Source organism: Metopolophium dirhodum, chromosome 2 (assembly GCF_019925205.1).
Source record: "Metopolophium dirhodum isolate CAU chromosome 2, ASM1992520v1, whole genome shotgun sequence".
In the NCBI taxonomy this organism is placed as follows: Eukaryota; Metazoa; Arthropoda; class Insecta; order Hemiptera; family Aphididae; genus Metopolophium; species Metopolophium dirhodum.
Genome location: NC_083561.1, coordinates 22,038,637 through 22,059,228, shown reverse-complemented (window position 1 = coordinate 22,059,228; position 20,592 = coordinate 22,038,637). Strand labels below are relative to the sequence as shown.

The following is a 20,592-nucleotide window of genomic DNA, read 5'->3' as shown; positions in this document are numbered from 1 at the left end:
AACCTTGATACTAAACTTTATAATTTACATTGTTATCAAGTGAAGCTCAGCATTGCAGCTGTCGACGCCCGCCATTTTCTCGGGGCAAGACATTTCATTCATTATACAAAATATATATTGGGAACAACATCGTTTTTAATGGTAAAATAAAATAGTAAATGTAAAATGACTTTTATAAAATATTTTTTCGTTTTTAAATTTACAGGTTTAGAAATAATAAAATACAATCGAAAATAAATCGTATTTAATCTTATTTGTCATATGAAATACCATGCAATTATTGCCCCCCGACCTTGATGCTTCAATTCACGGTGGGAGTTCGCTATCTACGCTATCTATAAGAATATCTTATATTATCTATGGCTATCTAGTACTAAATAAGATATCTGTGGTCCGTAATCCGTGGCCCGTGCTGATAACGAATAACGATATTGTGACTTCGGGAATTACCATGCTGGTGAATGGTGATTATTAGTATTGTACTATTTGTGTTCTTACATTTCAACTTACAAGTTGTTTCTTAAATTTCTGAATAGCTTTTCTCTTTCATTTGAATTTGAATTTTTTTTGTTCTGCATACAAGTTATCACTATGCTTTGTGGGGTAATCTAAACTCTGTACTATAGTAGTTTGTACTCACGAGTCGCTACCGCCTACCAAAGACAACTACAATTTACTGTTAGTTCTTATATATAGTATCACAATTATTAAGTCGACCTAAAACATACACGTGGATCGTCAATAATCAGTAAGTAATAATTTTAATTAGAAAAGTTAGTTTAGTCTTGTACATTGTACATTTGTACCTTTGTAGTGTATGTTTTATCTAATAAAAATGGTGCTTCTTGTCAAATCCATTTTTTAAATTTCCTGATCAGTACATTTTGTTGTTTAATGTCTTTAATTATACAAATTAATTAATAGGTAGGTAGTATTAATCCGTAATATAAACAGTGCTTGGAAGGAACTAGTCAGTATGAACTTTTGGGAATGTAGTTCCTTTTTCATGTGAATGAACATATTGAAATTTTTTCAAAATGTGTTTTAAAGCACTGAATTTTAAAAAATTGTTCCTCTTTTTTATTTTGGAAGTTATACCCAAAAAACAATTGATTTTTTAAAACATCAGGAACAAATGCACTTTACCCAACCCCCTTTATTGAAGATACCATGATGTTGCAAAAATTCAATTGTTTTCCGGTTTTTTTGGTATAACTTCTATAATTAAAAAGAGTGACAATTTTTTCAAATTCAATGCATTAAACACATAATGAAAAAAAAAATTTGAAAAACGAGCTTAGGCTGTAAACTGGATTTATACCGAAATTTTGTTCATATTTATTTGTTAATTTATTCCTAAATATAGGGAATTTAAATAATTTTTATATCAAAAGTTTTTATAATTTTTTTTTTAGAAATTTAGTCAATAGGTATACAATAATATTGACAATGTATACAAAATTTCAAGTCAGTCACGGTATTCTTATCGGCTTTAACTTGTATGATATAAACAAATTAAACAATTTATTACTATCTACAAATTATATTGAAACAATTTTAAAATTATTGATGAATGAAAAATGTTCCTTATTTAGGAACGAGGAAAGGAACTAGTTTCTTTATTTAAGCCGAGAAACGATTTAGTTTCTTTTTAACGAGATGAATCTGAACGTGAACTAATTATTCCTTTTTTAAAGAAACTTTCCAACCACTGAATACAAATTAATAGTTTTTAATATTTTATTTTGTTTGTTGGTGTTCTTCACTTCTTATTTTGTATTTTATATTTTACACTAGATTAATAAAGATTATTTTATAAGTATTATATTATTTCAAAGTATTCGAGAGTACAAAACTTCAGTATTAGCCTCGGCACCACTACTACACATCATTAACTGTTTATGATACAACCAGCAGCAATTGCTGACAGATATATTTAAATATTGGCATAGTTATGTAACTTTTGAAGGACCTCCTTTTTGGTTTTAGTAGATTGTCATGACATTAGAAAACATGGCTACAAAAAATATATTTGGGATATCATTATCAAGATGCACTGTTCAAATGTACGTCCATGAAGTTGTGTAGACCTGCTTTAACCTTTTCACTGCTGCACAATAATCAACTTGTTTATGTTACATAAAATAAAATACTTTTAAATATTTAGATGTATAAGATCTAATTATTTAAGTTTAAAATAATGCGAGCCAGTTTTCCTAAAACTTCATAGTTAATGACAAAATGATAATATTATAAAATACAGGAACGTAATAGTATGTCTGGAGCAGTGAATAGGTTACTAGAACTAGAACTGTGGACTAAAACAAAAATTATTTATTTAACATCATTAAAATAATCATTAATCATAGCAATTGACTGAAATTAACAGATAAAACTCTATTAAACCAAAAATTTGTAATTACTTGTAAGTAGAGTCCAGATATTTTCATTTTAGTTCCATGAAAGTAAAAAATTAAATGGAAGCCACATGCCCACACCCACATATAACGGAGATTACAAACCTACAAGATAGCAAATTTGCATTTAGAAGAACCAGTTGTATGTTGTTTGCTTTTAATATTAAAATGAATTTGCCTATTATTAAAGTTACATATAAGAATATTATCTAGGAGACTGCATAAGCTTTTATTGATATTTTAATTTTCAAGTGAGTTATAATTAATAAGTAACTATGTAAAATATTAGAATTTAAAAATGTTCTAAATGTTAAAAAAAAAAAAAAAAAATAAGTTAAGATGACATTCATCAGTAAAACTTTATGAATAATAAAAATAAAAAAAAAAAAAAAAATGTTCGTAACTCAATTTAATATTTATACATCATCAAATGTTTACAAGATGCCTAGTTAATAATATTCTTATTTTTAGATTTTATATTAAATCATTTCACCATAATATTAAAGCTAAAATAACATAATTGATTCTGCTCTCTGCTGAATAAAAAATTTGATATATTGTAAATTTGTTTGACAAATATAACATAATATGCAGAGTATGACGGAGGATTTTTATAATAATTTACCCAATATAGATGATTTAAATTATTTTTTTAATACCTTATGATTATTAATATATCTATTATAAAACCATTATTTCTAAATAGTGCTAAATATTTAGGATAAAATTAGAAGGGGGATGCAAAAGTGTAAAAACAAAATGTGCATACCTGAATATTAAAACATTTTATTGATTATATAGGATATAATTAAAAGTGGTACGCCTAAATATTTTCAAAAAAGAAAAAGAACTCCGTCACCCTCTCCTCCACCATAACATCAAGTACATTTTCTAAAGGGTCCTTTTAAGGACCATCATCAGTTCTTTTCAGAACTTCTAAAATACCTAATATAGATTTGATTTGTAAACTGATTTGGTTAACATTTCTTATGCTATACCATATACCTATTTTTGATTATATTTTAAAAAGTTGTTCATATCTAATGTCTATAATAATATCTACTGTGTGTTGAACACATCAATCTAAAAATGTCTTTTGCCCAATTATTATTCTTGCTTAGCATCATCCTGAGGTATTGAGATTTGTTTACTTTTCAAAAGTTCCAATTTGCTGTGTTATTTGACTAAAATATATACAACTAATGAATATTGAAATTCATTTCCATTATTTTGGCTTTCTCTCCATTTAAGTTCAGTCCTATTCTTTTTGCTGCTTGCTTTAGGGTTTTTTTGACAGCTCTGTAGTCATTCGCTAAACCATAAATCTGAAGCTGATCTATTGATACTCTAGTTGATTGTACTAGCATCCGTCTAAGCCAGTGGTTTTCAACCTTGTTAACAATATGGAACAATTCAAATATCTTTTACATGTTCAATCAAGGCCTAAGGGTGACCAGACTTGAAATTTCACCCCCTAGGCCCTATCATTTATTGAAATTTAATTTTATAGTCTATGAGGCACATGATATGTTAGTTGGAAGACATTTAAAAAGAGGCTCTATCCTTTTAATGTTAGCATTCGGCTCATAACAATTATGTGTCTTGACTAGTATATTTATGCTGGAAGTAGCTATCTTCTCAATTCTTCGTCTTTCTATTTTTCATCACCTTATGAATGAAGTTGGAAATAATTTCCCAGTTTTCTTCACAAGATATCATCATTGTCACCATGGAATCTGGAGTGCATAATTTTCAGTTGGCTGTTGATTCACAGAATTACTAAGAATCTCTTGTTGAGCCAGATATCGCAGATAAAGAGTATGTGTTGCACGTGGTATCTATCTGATTTGCAATACCAGGAGGCAGACGACTGCAGTTTTCCAAACCTGTATAAATAATAAATAAGCTGGAAAGCAACCATATTTTTACTATATATACAGACTGATTCATTTGTCGTTGAAAACTCATTATTATTATTTTAAAATGTATAAATGTTTTTTACATAGTTTTAAGTCGTTACAAAACAATATTTTTATTAAAAATTATATTTTACTTTTAAATAATGAGTGTTTAATGTTAAAAGAATCATCCTGGATAGTTCATATATATCAGGGTTGGCCAAACCGCGTCTCGCGTCATAGACTTTTGTGTCTTGCATCTATCGTAACATTTTTACAAAAAAGTTTTTTAATTTATTTGAAAAAGTATAATATTATATTAAATTACAGTGTATAGAAAAAAATAAGTAAAAATAAAGTGTTCTTGGTATAATTTTTCTTTATTGACTATTTTGTTATTTGTAGCGGGTTTATTTTGCTTGTAAGTTTTTTAAAATCAGGACTATATGTTGTTAACGCAGTCCTTAACAATTCCGTTAAATGATCGTCCGTTAATGTTAATCGATGTTTAGATTTACCCATTTCATGGTTGAGTATAAAGTCTCGCAAGAATTCTGAAAATTGATATTAACTTTTGAGCGCAAAGAGTAATTTTTGGATATTTAATAACAGGCACATATTTCCAAAATTCCAACAAAGAATGACCATTATCCGTGTGTGTCTAGGTCTCTATGATATTTTGATATTTATAGTATTTATGAAGATAAAATTTAATTTGACATTATTGTACAATTATTGTTATTGTGTTCTTCACATTTTATTAACCTTTGATTGGGTATGTGATAAAGTTGTACGTAAATAAGTATGTGGGGTGTTTTCATTATTCGACTATCTAAGTAATGTAATTTTAATTTTTTTTAATTTTTTATGTTAAATTGTAACAAACTATATTATAGAAAGGTACTTAGGAGCTTAATTGTGGAGATACATTAAAATATTAATTATTTTCAATATTATAGATGTTCAGAACAACCCCCCTCCCTAAATACGTGATTAAAAGTTAAATATGATACCTTATCTTATCTTATGTACAATATTATATATATATATATATAAATTATATAATAATATGACCTTTTTTTTTCTACTGGGTCTACTAGATCATATACAATGGTTGGAGACATGCCCATCTTACCTGTGTAAACAATTTGACATACATATAAGCGACAATTTTCTAAATTATATAAATACACTGGAGAGAAGAGAGATGTAGCATATTATTCATTTATTTGAATTGGTACTTATTTATTTATTTTATTTTATTTATGGACAAATATATAAATATATAGTAATCAGTGACCAACGGTTAAATATGTGACACATGTGGACTTCCACCATCTAATTCAGAGACTCGTCTCTTATATATGCGTCAAATTGTTTATACAGGTGAGAGGAGAATGGCTCCAACCATTGTGTATTATGATCTAAGTTCCACATAGTAAAATAGTAAATCATAACTAAAGACCAGATTTATATTCTCTTAAAATATCTTTAAACATCATTATTTGCTTAAATGTGCATTTAATATTTTTTTTTTTCAACATTATTTTAATAGTGAAGTATTAATTAGGTATTAAAAGTTGCGTATTCTAATGGAATACTATTGCACTTTAGTAAGAGTTGGAAATGATAAAAAAAAAAAAAAATTCTAAATGTTCAAACATTTTTTTCTGGGTACCGTAATATTATAATTCAAAATAAATACAAATTTTTTCTCACAATTTACGAAATATTCCAAAATAGTTAGAGTCTAACCCATCAAATATTCTCAAATATGCAAAAAAAACTTTTTCCTACGTATTCGGAATTGAACGAATCGTCCACATTTTTTACTCTCATAAGACTGCCTCTGGTCATTAATCATAACAAAAGCTCAACTTTCCAATCACAGACGGCACTATCTAAATTGCATTTTTAAAAACTCAAATACTGTTTTTTACTCTGAATGGCTTCCTGCAATAGTAAATGATTGCCATTTATAATAAAAATCTAATTCAGTTTCTAAGTTTCTATAATTAGCTTTTCTTTTGAGTTTTGATGATAACATAATAAATTCTCATTGTACATAAGAAAATCTTTTTTCATTTAAGGTAAGTATAACCTTTGAGCAGGGATGAGCTCAAAGAATGTGTCATATTCCCATGGATTATAATTTCTTAATTATGCATGAACTATGTTTACATTTGTGAACTCAACTTTTAAAATCTTCTACATAGAGATTCTCCTCACATTTTATAAAGCTGAGCATGTCACTGCCAATGAGTATACATTTTAAAATCTATTCTATGGTAAGATTGTTATATCACAGAATAGATACATTTGATTTACTATAAAAAAAATAATTTATAATAATAATAATTTACACTTCTTGCTCATATTATTAATGTTACACAAATACAAAAAATATTAAAATGAAGTTATTAATTCTATGTTTTGGCTGGACCAGTCTTATCAGTATAAACATTATCATTGGTTTGTAATATTCTGTATTGTCCAATGTTTATAACTATAAAAATAAGTAAACTATCTTAAAATATGAAAAGTATAATATTGTATATACATACTTATCTAAGTAAAGATTTTTTAGAAAAATATGGTTTAAATATATTTAATATTAGAAAATCACTGTAACAAACAATAATTATAATAAGTATTAGTTAACTCTGTAATTTTAATTTAAGTTTAAAAAATTTAAAATAGTTTGGATAACTACACATGTTTTTACATTTTCCACAAAGTTAATAATATATGTTTTTATAAATAACAGTTTATGGTTTAATATTTGTGTTGAATTATATGTTTATAACTTATCAAATAAAAATCTTTGTAAAATGTCATAGTATAATTAATTAGTATTAAAAGTATTTTACAGATATATGATGGGAAAAGTAAAGAATAGGAGAAAAAGTCTAAATTCATCTAAAAAAATGCGTCGGTCTGTTAAGAATTCTAAGAATTTGATTGTAAAAGAAATGATATCCAAAACGGTAGCTATGAACATTAATGAACCAAATGCAAGTGCAGTTGATGTAATAGAGGATAACAATGAAAATTCACTTTCTACAGATGAACTTAAAAGTATAAAAATGGTTTCTCCCAAAGTAACAGTACCAAACATTACAAATGATGAAATTATAGATATTACTAATATTACTGGTGGTGATAGTACATTTGAAAACTCCCCAACTGTAAGTCATAAAAAAACTGCCCTGAACATCAATAATGATGAAATAATAGATATTACCGATATTACTATCACAAGCAATACACATGAAGATGTCCATAAACAATTTTCAAGTGATACATTATTATTTGATGTTGATGATGATGTCCAAATTATTGATGTTCCTACTTGTGTTCAAAATAAGTCTATTGAACTTATTACTATATCAGACGACAGTGATGAAGAAAATACATCAAATCAAGAATCTGTTGAAAAACCAAATAGTTTTAAATCTGTGCATGAACGTCTAGGTATTCCTACAACAAGCACAGTTAAAAGCTCATATAATAGTCCATTACGTAACCGTAAAAGAAAATGGGAAGAAGAAAATATAAATAAATTTATTTCTTTGGGTGACAACTTAGGAGGATTTATTATTGATACACAAAAAATTTCTCCTAACTCACAGAATTTTATTACGTTGAAAAAAAAACCTGTTAAGAAGTTCAAGCCACACGTATCTTCAATAAGTACAACATCTAGAACCAATAGAAAACTGCGACCAATCATCATTGATGGTTTAAATATTGGATTTGCGTGAGTTTTGTTTCTTAAAATTCTGAATTATTTCATTACAATATAGGTATTAATAGCTTATGAAAAAATTCACATCATGGAAATATATTATTCAACTTTTAAGTATTTGATTATCGTAAAAATATTAAATTATAAAATTGATTTGTTTTTAGACATGGTTCAGGAACGTTTTCAGGAAAAGGCATTGAATTATGTATAAAATTTTTCACCGATCTAGGACATAAAGATGTGATAGCATTCATTCCACAACATCGACAGGGACCACCTGGGTCTGAATCGAACACCATCTTAAATAATTTAGTTAAAAAAGGGCAAATTTGTTTTACTCCCAGCCGAAAAGTCCAAAACACAAGGATGACATGTCATGATGACCGGTAATTTAATGATTAGCAAACTTATTAGATTTAGCTCAACTCCAACTGATTCTAGGTTGGTCAATTATATGGCCCATATCACTTGTCGGTGCAAACAAAGATACTACCTTTTTAACAAGAACTGTGTCGAAAGCATTTTTTTTTATCTTTATCAGATTTAGTTAATTTAAAAATATCAAATAAGGGTGAAATAGTTTGCATGCACTTAAAAAGATTGTCTAATAATTTATTTATTATAGTGTCTAAAATCATATAGGTAAAATTATTTTTCGTAAAAATTTTTCATACTTTTATCAACTTGATTATTTGAATTTGGATCTATATTTTTTTAAATTTTTTTTTTTTGGTATATGTCTAGTATGTTGTTTTAAAAAATCAGATTTAGCATCAATATTGAAGTATCTAGTAGAAAACTATTAAGCTGAATCAATCATGTCATTGATACCTTGATTATCATATCTATTATAAGATAATGATAATATTATACGTGTTTTATATAATTTAGTAATTATTTTAATCAGTTACTAAATTGACAATTTTTTTCATGATTAGCTTTGCTAAATTTTCAATTGAGACTTGTTGACAGCCAACTTTGTTTTTAACAAATTGCCGACTTGTTTTGAAATATTAATAGTTGGTAGGGAACGGATAAAACACCACACAACTCCTCTATAATCTAGTCCAGTGTCTATAAATTTGTATTTTGACAAATTTAGATTTAAAAAATAATAGTTATTACATAATATGATATATGAATATATAACTGACTAACTGATTAACTACAGTAAATTGTTTTAAAAATTACATTCACCATCACCTTTATTATTATTATTATTATTATTTCATAGAATTATACTCAACTACGCCCATAAATGTGATGGAGTGGTTGTTTCAAATGACAACTATCGAGATTTATATGAAGAAAGTGAAGCATTCAAAGAGATCATTGAAAATAGGTAAAATAATTATAATTTATGTTTTATACCCACTGCATAAACATAAAATGTAAAAATAAACATTTAATCAACAATTTTTGTTTAATAATAGTAACAATTTTTACATATTAAGATGTGAAATAACTTATTTTTAATATTTTAATTAAATTATCCTTAGTAAAAAAAATACAATTGGACCTATTTTTCATAAATTTATTGGTGTTCAATAATAATTTACTCATTTTTTTTATTGTTTTTAGACAAGTAATGGTTACATTTGTCAGGGATGAAATAATTGTTCCAGAAGACCAATACAATCGAAGATCAACTATCCGGTCTCTTTCAGATATTTTGTGTTTTCCAGAATAAATTTATACTGTCTAACTGTTTAAATATACTTCAACAAAGTAATATTTTAATTACAAATGAAAAAGAGATTAAATTATGTTATTTTTTTTTATTATTATTCATACCTATTTCAAGTTTAATTTGAGAAACATTTATAATGTATATTCAAAACATTTAAGACTGATAAATTTTCTTTTTAAATAGGTATAAAAATAATATTTTGTTACTTACATAAGAAAAAAAAATGTAAAATAATGTGGTTTTAGTTTACTGTTCAAAACACTAAAATAATTACAATAATAATTAAAATACATTATTCATTACATTGAAAAGTTTTATTTATACCTAATAAATTACAATTTACAATTTTAGAAAACAGTCAAATACAAGTAAAAACTAAAAAGTTAAGATGTATTAAATTTAAAATTAATAATAAATCATTGTCTACGTTGACTAAGGTTTCTGAAGTCAAAACCGACTATAGAACTAATTATTGCTAAAAATAAATCTTCTATATTATATAATATATATTAAAATTTAATTTAATATACAATATATTATAATTATATATTAATTATTATAATATAAGTACTTCTCATTAACTTTAAATCTATACCAACATACTGCTTTATAACTGTATATAAATAGATTCATAGTATAAATAGCTTAAAATTAATTTGAATATTTTGAAAATGTTATTAGGTATAAAAAGTGTATATATATATTGTGGCAAAAATATTTTTTGAATTGCAATTAAATAAATAAAACTTAGTTTATGCCAATGGTCCACTAATAAAATAAACACATAAAAAATTATCGTTATTCATTTAAATATCTCATGTCTAGTCAGGTTTCAGTGCCGCAACTACCGGTGGTGCAGGGAGTGCATGGAACCCCCGGACCCCTGTTGGATCATAAAAATGTTTAGGCTGGAGGCCAAACCATTTGGTTTAAAATTTTTTTTTTAATTATTATGTTTAAACCTAATATACAATAGGTAATTGATACAGCATCTTGTTTGATTGAAAAATATGGCGAAAATTTGGGCTGATAAAAATTATTTTATTATTAGCACAAAATTGGTCCAATTTTTATTCCCAGTCCGTCCCTGCTTTTAGGCCATATCAGCATTAACCATTATTCAATAAAGCTGTAAGTTATAAATAGCTATGATAAATAATCTGAGGATTTATAAATTAACTTATTTATTTTTATCTAAGAATAGATGAATAGAATGTTTTTATTAATTCTAACACAGATTTTGGGTTAGAATAAATGGTTAAAATGCTTCAATTTTCTATTATCTTTTCTGGTGGAATGTGAATTTTGTTCTTGTATTCAAGTCGTCAAAAATGAAAATTCCCAGTAATATAAAAAAAAATGAATATAATATACGCAAATCCAGTTTTTGACAAAATCTATTCTTTTTTTTTTGCTGTTATAACTTATAAGTATACTTCTGACGTCTGTAACTCAAAAACAAAAATATCCATACGCGGTACTTGACATTTCTATCATAATATGTTTATATTAGCATAATGAAAACTTTCCAAAATAATTTGGTGCATTTTTGAGAAACATTTGACATATACCTAACATTTTTTTTTCTATACATGTCGATAAAAAATGTTATGCAAAGTCAAAACTCTTGAAAATTTAACACAAGGTTCCTCATATATTTTTCATAAACCATTTAATAAGCATCAATGAACTGTCACAATATGTGTTGTGTTTAAAATTCGATTTTTGACTGTAAAAATTGACCCTTCCCCTCCCACTAAAAAAAATTAGAAAAATAGGTGCATATGTGAGAAGAAAATGCTACTATAATATGAATGTTTCGATTTTGTTAAAAAGATATTTAATGGAAAAGTTATTAACAAATAATATTTGTATAATATTAGAATGAAAATATGTTTGTCTGTGATGGCTCTGACTGATAAATTAACTTAGTATAGTTAGAAATTTTGAAGAAATTATTTGAAAAAAAAATATTTTTTTTAAAATATTATACCTATCTAAGTTGAGTAAGCGTCTATTTTTTGTTTTAGCAAAATGATACAGATTTGTAAATGTATTTAAATACATACTTTTAAAATTAAGTATTTGAAATACTGTGTGTCTGTTTTGCAATTTTTTGATTTACATACAATTTTATAGTATTTTAATTTTTTTACAAGACTGACTATAGATATATAATATACAATATAATTGTATTATTTATTTCAATTTTTTTTTCTTAAAATGGATTTAACCGTTGGTGACTTAGACCTATCCTATAACCTAGACCACTTTTAAATTTTTATATATACCTACTTATCAAATAGGTAAGTTATTAATAATTTTAGGTTGATTATTTATTTACGTTTCGTTAAATGCATTTATCTTCGGGTTAGGTTCATCGTTCATATCACATTTTTTCAATATATTCACGGAATAATTATATCATAAAATAAAAATAAAAAAATTTATTTCTCGTATTAGTTATAGTATGATCTAAATTTTAATGGGTAAGGCACAAATAGATAGAGCCTCTGAGGAAGGTGGAATAATCATATGGTAATCGTTATTGAGACACATTTTTGGAATAAATAACTATTAACTAGAGTTAGGACGTTGATGACCTAAAAAACATACGAAAATGCCCTAAAAAAATGCAAGAAAAGCTCTAAAAAAAGTGCAAAAATGCCCTAAAAACTTCAAAAAATGACCTTGAAAATTATCTAAAATACTAATTAAGTAAGTGAGGAAACTTATTGATAAATAATAATTTTTATTAGAGATATGGGTATAATAATTAATAATGGATGTAATAGTAATTTAAAATATGAATTGCCTTAAAATATATAATTTGTGAAAAATTTGTATAAAAAGTACAAAAAATGCCCTAAAAGATGAAAAAATGACTTATAAATGTTAAAAAATGACGTTCAAAAACAAAAAAAATGCAAAATAAAATTAGAATATTCTGCATCAAGGGAACATGAAACAAATTTTTAGCTAGGATAGCATTATACAGAATAAAAGGAAAAAAAATGCAAAAGTCATCAACATCCAAACTCTACTAATAACGATAGCCATTATATATTAGCTATTAAGCGCCGGAGGCCGGAGCCTCCGTTACTTTGAAAGTCGGAACATTAGTTGTTAATATATCTTGCATATTATGTAAAAATGTTATAAGTTATATTATATATAAGTTTGGAAGTTCCTAGTCGGAACAAATATTTTTATGTTTCTCGGAAAAAAAGTTCATGCCTATATAAATATCACGATTTAAGATAGTATGGTCGCCTGCCCATCGACTTGTGATAAGAAAGCCAGTACAGTGAATCTTACTTTTTTTACTATAGCAGTGCTCCATGTGAGCAAAATAGTGTCGTAAACTCGTAATTCGCGCGACTGTTTACTGTTTAGTGTTTACATCATACGGATACGACATATTAATGGTATCGGTGTAATATGTACCTTGATGACGCTAGTTTTTATAAATGTTATCCACCGATTGGATTCTAATTAAATAATTACAACAGTTTTAATACAAACAATATCCAAGAACACAAATAATAAAGTTAACAAAAATGTTTAATAATAATAATATATTAGTTTACACCATATACAAATATTGCTAAAAATGTTAAACATTAAACATAATAAAAAATAAATAATAATTACCTACCTATTTACGGTATCATCTTTTAATATTGAAGAGTACTATAATGCCTCCATACTTCATAAGCTTCAACAAACTGGTAACCGTATGAAGACTTGATATCATTAAATTGGCTTGAAGGTACAGAATCGTGACATAATTTAATTTCATTTAATTTATCAATTATGTTTTGTAAATCTTCGTATGTTTCAACTACAAAATTAGAGATGAATCCTATGTCGGTTATTTCTATTTTTTTACTATACACATATAGTATAAGTTAAATCTGTTAATCATTACAAAATTATAATATTAAAATATAATAAAATAGCTTAAATAAATTAAAAAATTTTCAATAGGCCATCAATCAAATGTATTTCAATATTGTTATGGAAATTTTAAACCTTTACCTTCAGTAAAAACAAATTGTTTTTCTACAGCTCGAGTAAAATCGTTCCTGTATGGTCCCAATTTATGGAAACACAAAACTTTAACTTTAGTATTAGTCTGGCTAACATCATAATACCCCTTCTCTGGGAGCTTTAACAAGTAAATTTGAGACAACAGTTTTTGGAAATCTAAAGCTTTTTGAATGTAATACAATAAAGAAAAAAATAGGGAACTTAAACCAATTTAATTATTTAATTCATTTAATTAACTATACGTGTAAATTAAAGTACATACACATCTATGTGATAAAAAAATACATTAAAATATAGTTAGATTTAATAGAAATTAATATAGGTACCTTCATTATTTTTGGTGATGGTAACATAAGTAAATCATCATTTAACTGTGATTCACTGGATGTATTATAGCTGTGCTTATTTGTAATATTAGTGATCAATATGCCAGTAGACTAAAGTTAAATAAGAAGGAACATGAAAAAATTAAATGATTATTCAATTATTTTATTGGCATGACTATTAGTTGCTTTTATAATTAGTACATACTTCAGATGAGTTAGAAGTTGAGGCATTACTTTTTTGTGATAAGTCGGTTAGATTTAAATCATCTTGTGCATGTACCTGTATAACAGTCAACATCAAAGATGAGTTCCGTAAGACATTGGTACATTATTATTAATTAATTTATAATATAAAAATAACCAAAATTATAGCAATATAATTGATTATTAAATTATATTAACATAGTAAAATATCAAATGATAATTAATATATTTAAACTGTTTAAAGTATTATTATATTTATATATTAATTCTGCCATGTTAGGTTTAAATATACAGTTTTAGGTGGGTAAAAGTAGTCTGCATAGTTTTAATTATCTTCACTAAAAGCGCTATAGTATTAAAAACAACTGATTGCTAGATTCATATTGATGGTCGTCGGATAAGCTATTTTACCGTTGTAATCGATGGGAAACTATTCTATCTTAAATCGTGATAAATATTAATATATTTATTGTATTAATTTAATATGGTACATTTTTTTTTGGAACAACCACAGAATATTCTAGGGAACAACTATTCTGTGGAACTAAAAGTAGTGATCCGACACCACCAGAATTTATTATTTTGTGATAAGACCCGGCTAGAGAGTCGAGTAGAGACAATCTTTAATCGTGATTAAGGATTCCTGAATAGTGAATATAGATTTTTAGTTTTTACGCGGGCCCGAAATATATACATATGACATACCTAGTTATAAATATTATAAATTTTACAATTTTATTATGTAGGTAGTGTAAAGTAAACGATTGTGTTCAACATAACATTTCAATTTGTAAATAATTTAAATATTTTGTCTGATATCCTGATCTGCATCATGGCCAATATATACCTACCTTATTTGAAGTTCTTCAAAGATCCGTTTCTTATTAAAGCTGAACTTATTTACGCTTTACAAGAATCCAGGGACAGATGTTTGCACCAAAGTACAAAATTGTAAGTACTCGTTTTTAAGAGGACGTGATACCATATATATTGTAAATAACTGTATTTTTTCAAAAATATTTTGTTGTCCCTCATATGCGTAACAATTAACTAGTATTTATAATCAATGGCATGACATTACAATAACGTGTTACGTTATAAATGTTTGCAGTGGCGTAGCCACGGTGTGGTGGCAATGCCCCCTCCCCCCAATTGGCCGTATTATGTTGGCGCTGAACGTTTAGGCATATTGACCTAACAGCCAACACGTTGGGTACAAAATATAGGCACAACGTTGAGACATAAAATAAAAGGTACCAATCTAATCCATCTTATAATTTTAATCAGTCTAGTTGACTCTGAATAGTGAAATAGAAAAAAATGTGTACCTAAATGTATTGGTGCCAAAACATGGTATTATTTTAAAAATATGATGTACACAAACGTATTCATTTTTGGTGTCTGAAAGAATGTGCACCTTAACGTATGTTCCCAATCATTCTCCCAATTCCCAAGTGGTCATGTAAATATACCTATCTTTTTGTACCCGAGTTATGGCCATAATTTTTACAAATGATCAGTATAAAACTGTTGAACAATTGCCATAGAGGTGGTCTTAATAATATAAAATAATTTGATTTTTTTTACAGTCTTTCAGAATTGATGATGACTTTAAAAAATGTACCTCCATATTTTGAATTTGAAAATGAAAATGATGAATTTATACGTTTCGAGTTAGAACCAGCTTTCACTAATTTAGAAGATTATTTGGTGTATTTTAAGGCACGTGCATATTATGATCTAGAAGATTATCCCAGGTAATTTTAAATATCTATATAACATATAAATTGATTTTAATATATTTTTTAATACTATATTTTTAGCTGTGCACACATAGCAAAACATACAAATAACAGCAAATCTATGTTTTTGCATTATATGGCTAGATATTTAAGTATGCATAATGAATGTATTTATGAGCGTACTAATTTATTTGATTCATTTAAACCAATAAATATGCGAGCATATATGGAACTATTAGATGAACTATTAATACTGAATGTATATGGTAGTGAAGATGATTCTGATGAAGAATCTGAAGATGAACCACAACTTCAAGAGGCATCTGATCTTGACACTGTTAATCGAAAACATTCTATACAAGAAGATGATTCCACTCCTAAAGGAAGACGATGCAGTAGGCGACCACGTAGTTTAAGAATTGAAAAAGCTACCACAACTACCTTAGGAAAAAAAAACAAGATTACCAAACGCAACAACACCGCTAAAAAAGTCAAAGTTACAGCATTAGCAGCTCAATCTGAAAATAATATGTCATCTGGTGATCACAAAGAGGCTAGAATTAAACGAGAAGACCCATATTTGTTATGGCTTACAGCTGTTATGTTAAAAAGAATAGATCGATGTGATGAAGCTGTAGATATATTGGTCAGAGCAATACAAATTCAGCCATGTTATTGGGGTGCGTGGATAGAGCTATCAACACTAGTTAAGGACTTACATATGGTGATTATTAAGAATATTTTACTGTAATATATTATACCAGTTAGAACAGTTTGTTCAATTATTTATTATGATTATTAATTTTTCAGCTTGATGCTTTGAACTTACGACTCAATGAAAGCAAAGAACATCATTGGATGCATCTACTTTTTATTGCACATATGTATGTTGATTTTCAAATAACTGACCGAGCACTAAATATATACAATGATATTTGGAAGCTGGGCCATTCTGTTTTTCAAGATTGGCCGTATATGCAAGCTCAATTAGCTATTGCCCATCATAACAAGCGCGGTAAATATTAATTGATAACTAATATTAATACATCAATTCACTTTTAACAACAAGTTTGAATTTTTTACAGAAATTGCAACTGCAATAGTATCATTTAAAACTGTTATGGAAATGGATCCATTCAGGATAGATAATTTAGATCTATTATCAAATCTTATGTATGTCTGTACTAGTCCTGACGAACTCGTAGTTTTGTCCAAATATGTAGCCTCTATCGACCGTTACCGTCAAGAAACATTATGTATCCTTGGTAATATATATTAATAATAGTGTATGGAATTTAAAGCAAAATTTAAAATCATCTGTTGTTTATTCTAATAAAGTTAATTACATTTGTAATGTAGAATATCTTAAAGGAGGCTTATGTATATTATATATTAATCCCGTATGAAAATGTTGAAAATTATGTAGTTATCTTAATGTAAATATTAAAAAGCACTAGAAAACGGGAAAGCTGATTTCATGTACTTCATGAAATATATGTATTAATTTAATACATTTTAATACATTTAATCTATAATTGTTTATTAATTTATACATTTATAATAAGTATTCATTTTGTATATTATATTGCTTTAAAATATGTGCACGACTAATAAATATATTTTTTAACAATACCATTTTGAGAACATAATATTAATTGTATTAATTTGTTTTTAGGGAACATGTATAGCTTAAAATGTGATCATGCCAAATCAGTTTTATATTTTAAAAAAGCTGTGAGAATTAATCCATTTAATGTAACTGCTTGGACTTTACTGGGGCATGAGTACATTGAAATGAAAAACTCTTATGCTGCCATTATCTCATATCGACAAGCTTTAAGTAAGTTATCTTGTCTAGATTATCAATGATAAAGTAATTATGAAAAAAATGTTTCTTGTTAGATTATTCAAAAATATTATTCGTTTTACAAAATATCTTTTAGAGTATCTGTGGATTTATTTTGTAAATAATAGGCGTGAATATATAATATAGATAATATAGATACGTCGCACGTAAGGTAATAAATCATCTTAAACACTTGTACCAATTTTAGTAATTTTGTTATTATTGTTTATTAATTAACTTAAATATTTTTTATGAAATAAAAAACAATATTATTTTATGCTGTATTAAACAATTGATATAATATTAATGAGAAATAAGTATAAAACAACAATAAACATTTCATTTTTAATATGATTATTTGCATTTAAAAATTGTTTAAAAATATAAAGATTTCAATTTTCAAGATTAAAATATTTTTTGGATGGTTGGATGAGTTAAAAATAAAGCATTAAATTAATTTAAACAATGGATACTTGCCAGATTATTACTTATTAATGTTTCATATAATTGTTCCTAATTGTAATAATAATAATTCATATTATTTATGTTCACAGAAATAAATATAAGAGATTACAGAGCTTGGTATGGTCTAGGCCAAATTTACGAACTAGTGAAGTTGCCGAATTATGCATTGTTCTATTTTACACATGCACGTGACTTAAGGCCTAGAGATTATCGTATGCTAGTATCTTTAGGAGAAATGTTTGATCGTGCTGATCGTATTTTTGAATCAATGGCTTGCTTCTATAAAGCCTTATTTTACGATACTGATGGAACAATAATGCTAAAACTCTCAAAGTATGTTACTCATAATTTGTTTACGATATACTTAAGCTTGTGTGTTAAATATGTTTACAATTTTATTGTATCCTACCATTATAATTATATTTTAATCTAAGATATTGATACAAATTGGCTGTAATATTGTCTAGTGTTCATGTCATACTTTCATCATGTTTAGTGACAGTCCCAGAAATGTTTTCAAGTAACGGCCAGCCTAAGATCTAATTTTATAAGTGTGCAATGAAATATTAATTAAAAACTAGGGGTATGACACCTTTAGAATACACAAACTATATTACAAACAATATTTATAATAATAACATAATGTTTAGGTGTTAACATATAATTTTAAAACAATATTTTGTATGCGCCATAGATATTAAATTGTAAACAATTGCGCACACATCATGATAAATTACATAGTAAATAATTATTTTTCCAGTGGTTACCGCTTATTATAATCACGGTTAATTTTATCAATTGTATATTGTTATTGAGAAGTGTAAGTACTGCACTGTATTACGTACATACCTTAATTTTTGTTTAGTATTATCAATCGGTTTATGTTATCCGTTTTGTCCAGTACCAAAGTGATTACTTTAAGCGACGACCACTGTAATTGTGATAAAATGTGAAGGAGCATCTAAGCATTTTTATACGGAAGTAATATTATAAGGAATATGGTGATAATTTTTATTTAAATATATAAAGTATAATACAAATTATCTATTAAATTTTGGTAACTCGGTGACCATATTTTCTTTTACAAGCAATAAGCAGTAACAAACATTTAAAAATTAAAATTATTGAATGAATTTGTTGTATATTATGTTAAAATAAAACTATCATTATTGTGAATTAACAAATTAACAATAAATATTAAATATTTTATATTTTTATAGGTGTATAATATTTATTTAATTGTTATAGATTTTATGATAAATATGGTGATTGCAGTAATGAATTAACTCGTGAAAATTTTAATATGATGAATAGAAGAGCTTTGAAAATTGGAATTAGAAATAGAACTACTATTGAATTGAACTTGATATTAAGCAAAATATATTTGTACTTGGGTCATTATTATATGGATCTACATTATTATGATCGAGCTATTTCTTTGGCTGGAAAATGTCGTGATTTGTGGAAGGAAACGGAGACAAATGCTTGTCAATCCTTAGGGGTAAATAAAATATAATTATTCATCATGTAATATAATATATTGTATTTATTTTCAATTTCTAGGTGACAGAACATGTTACTGCTCTATTAGCTGAGATTGAAGCTAGAGCCGGATCCGATAGCTCTCTTGCCTCAACACCTGGTGCCATTAAAGCACGCAGATTTTTGTTTGCACTTTAAACTTGACTTTACAAAGTTCAAACAAAACACTAAATATAAGGTCAAACTTAATCAGTTGAATTGGATATTTAAATATTTGTATTGATATTTGTATTTGTATTTTTGTAATTTATTTTTAAAATAATATTGTCTGAATAATCATAATATTAGTTATACATTTTTCTTTTTTTGCATAGTATGATATACTGCTTAAAATGACATACGATATCCTCATACTAAATATAATGAATCCGTCTTACTAATACATGACCTAAGGTACAGTTTCTAAACTGCAATAAGCTGTTGCGGCTAGCCACAATCACTGCTCTACTATGGAACAGCATACAATCCATGCATATTTCCTATAGGTATGTATATTATACAAATCTCATCAGAGTTATTGAGTGGATAATTTTCCTTACCATATTTTGCATAATGGGGGCAAAGTTAGGAGGTTGCAAAATTGAAAATATGAATTGGGTAGTATTATTTGACACAGAACCTGCAAAAACTTTGGTGCCGACTGCTGATTATAACAGCCCGA

At 26.5% G+C, this 20,592-nt stretch overlaps 2 protein-coding genes across 3 annotated transcripts; both read left to right on the top strand.

Annotated features, from left to right (window-relative positions):
• Positions 1-28: 28 nt before the first annotated feature.
• LOC132938625 (uncharacterized) lies at positions 29-10,224 on the top strand. Of its 2 annotated transcripts, none has more exons than XM_061005562.1 (6): positions 29-141; positions 206-748; positions 7,178-8,075; positions 8,228-8,449; positions 9,298-9,405; positions 9,645-10,224. In XM_061005562.1, exons 3-6 carry the CDS (start codon positions 7,192-7,194, stop codon positions 9,751-9,753), a joined length of 1,323 nt encoding a protein of 440 aa, XP_060861545.1. In that variant the 5' UTR covers positions 29-141; positions 206-748; positions 7,178-7,191; the 3' UTR covers positions 9,754-10,224. The 2 variants fall into 2 exon arrangements, with proteins under 2 accessions (XP_060861545.1, XP_060861544.1); XM_061005561.1 differs by having other exon boundaries at positions 30-141; positions 7,188-8,075.
• A 4,534-nt stretch (positions 10,225-14,758) lies between these two features.
• LOC132939528 (cell division cycle protein 23 homolog) lies at positions 14,759-20,213 on the top strand. Its single transcript, XM_061006741.1, has 9 exons — positions 14,759-15,287; positions 15,926-16,093; positions 16,160-16,802; positions 16,889-17,093; positions 17,164-17,343; positions 17,754-17,918; positions 18,479-18,722; positions 19,638-19,890; positions 19,953-20,213. The coding sequence occupies exons 1-9, from the start codon at positions 15,169-15,171 to the stop codon at positions 20,067-20,069; spliced, it is 2,094 nt and encodes a 697-aa protein (XP_060862724.1). The 5' UTR covers positions 14,759-15,168; the 3' UTR covers positions 20,070-20,213.
• Positions 20,214-20,592: the final 379 nt, after the last annotated feature.

Bases quoted from the DNA above. Each gene is read 5' to 3' on its own strand.
- LOC132938625 (XM_061005562.1), top strand. From the start codon at position 7,192: ATGATGGGAAAAGTAAAGAATAGGAGAAAAAGTCTAAATTCATCTAAA. The intron at 8,076-8,227 runs GTGAGTTTTGTT...ATTTGTTTTTAG, and splicing joins GGTTTAAATATTGGATTTGC to ACATGGTTCAGGAACGTTTT. The intron at 8,450-9,297 runs GTAATTTAATGA...ATTATTTCATAG, and splicing joins ATGACATGTCATGATGACCG to AATTATACTCAACTACGCCC.
- LOC132939528 (XM_061006741.1), top strand. From the start codon at position 15,169: ATGGCCAATATATACCTACCTTATTTGAAGTTCTTCAAAGATCCGTTT. The intron at 17,094-17,163 runs GTAAATATTAAT...AATTTTTTACAG, and splicing joins TGCCCATCATAACAAGCGCG to AAATTGCAACTGCAATAGTA. The intron at 18,723-19,637 runs GTATGTTACTCA...TAATTGTTATAG, and splicing joins ATAATGCTAAAACTCTCAAA to ATTTTATGATAAATATGGTG.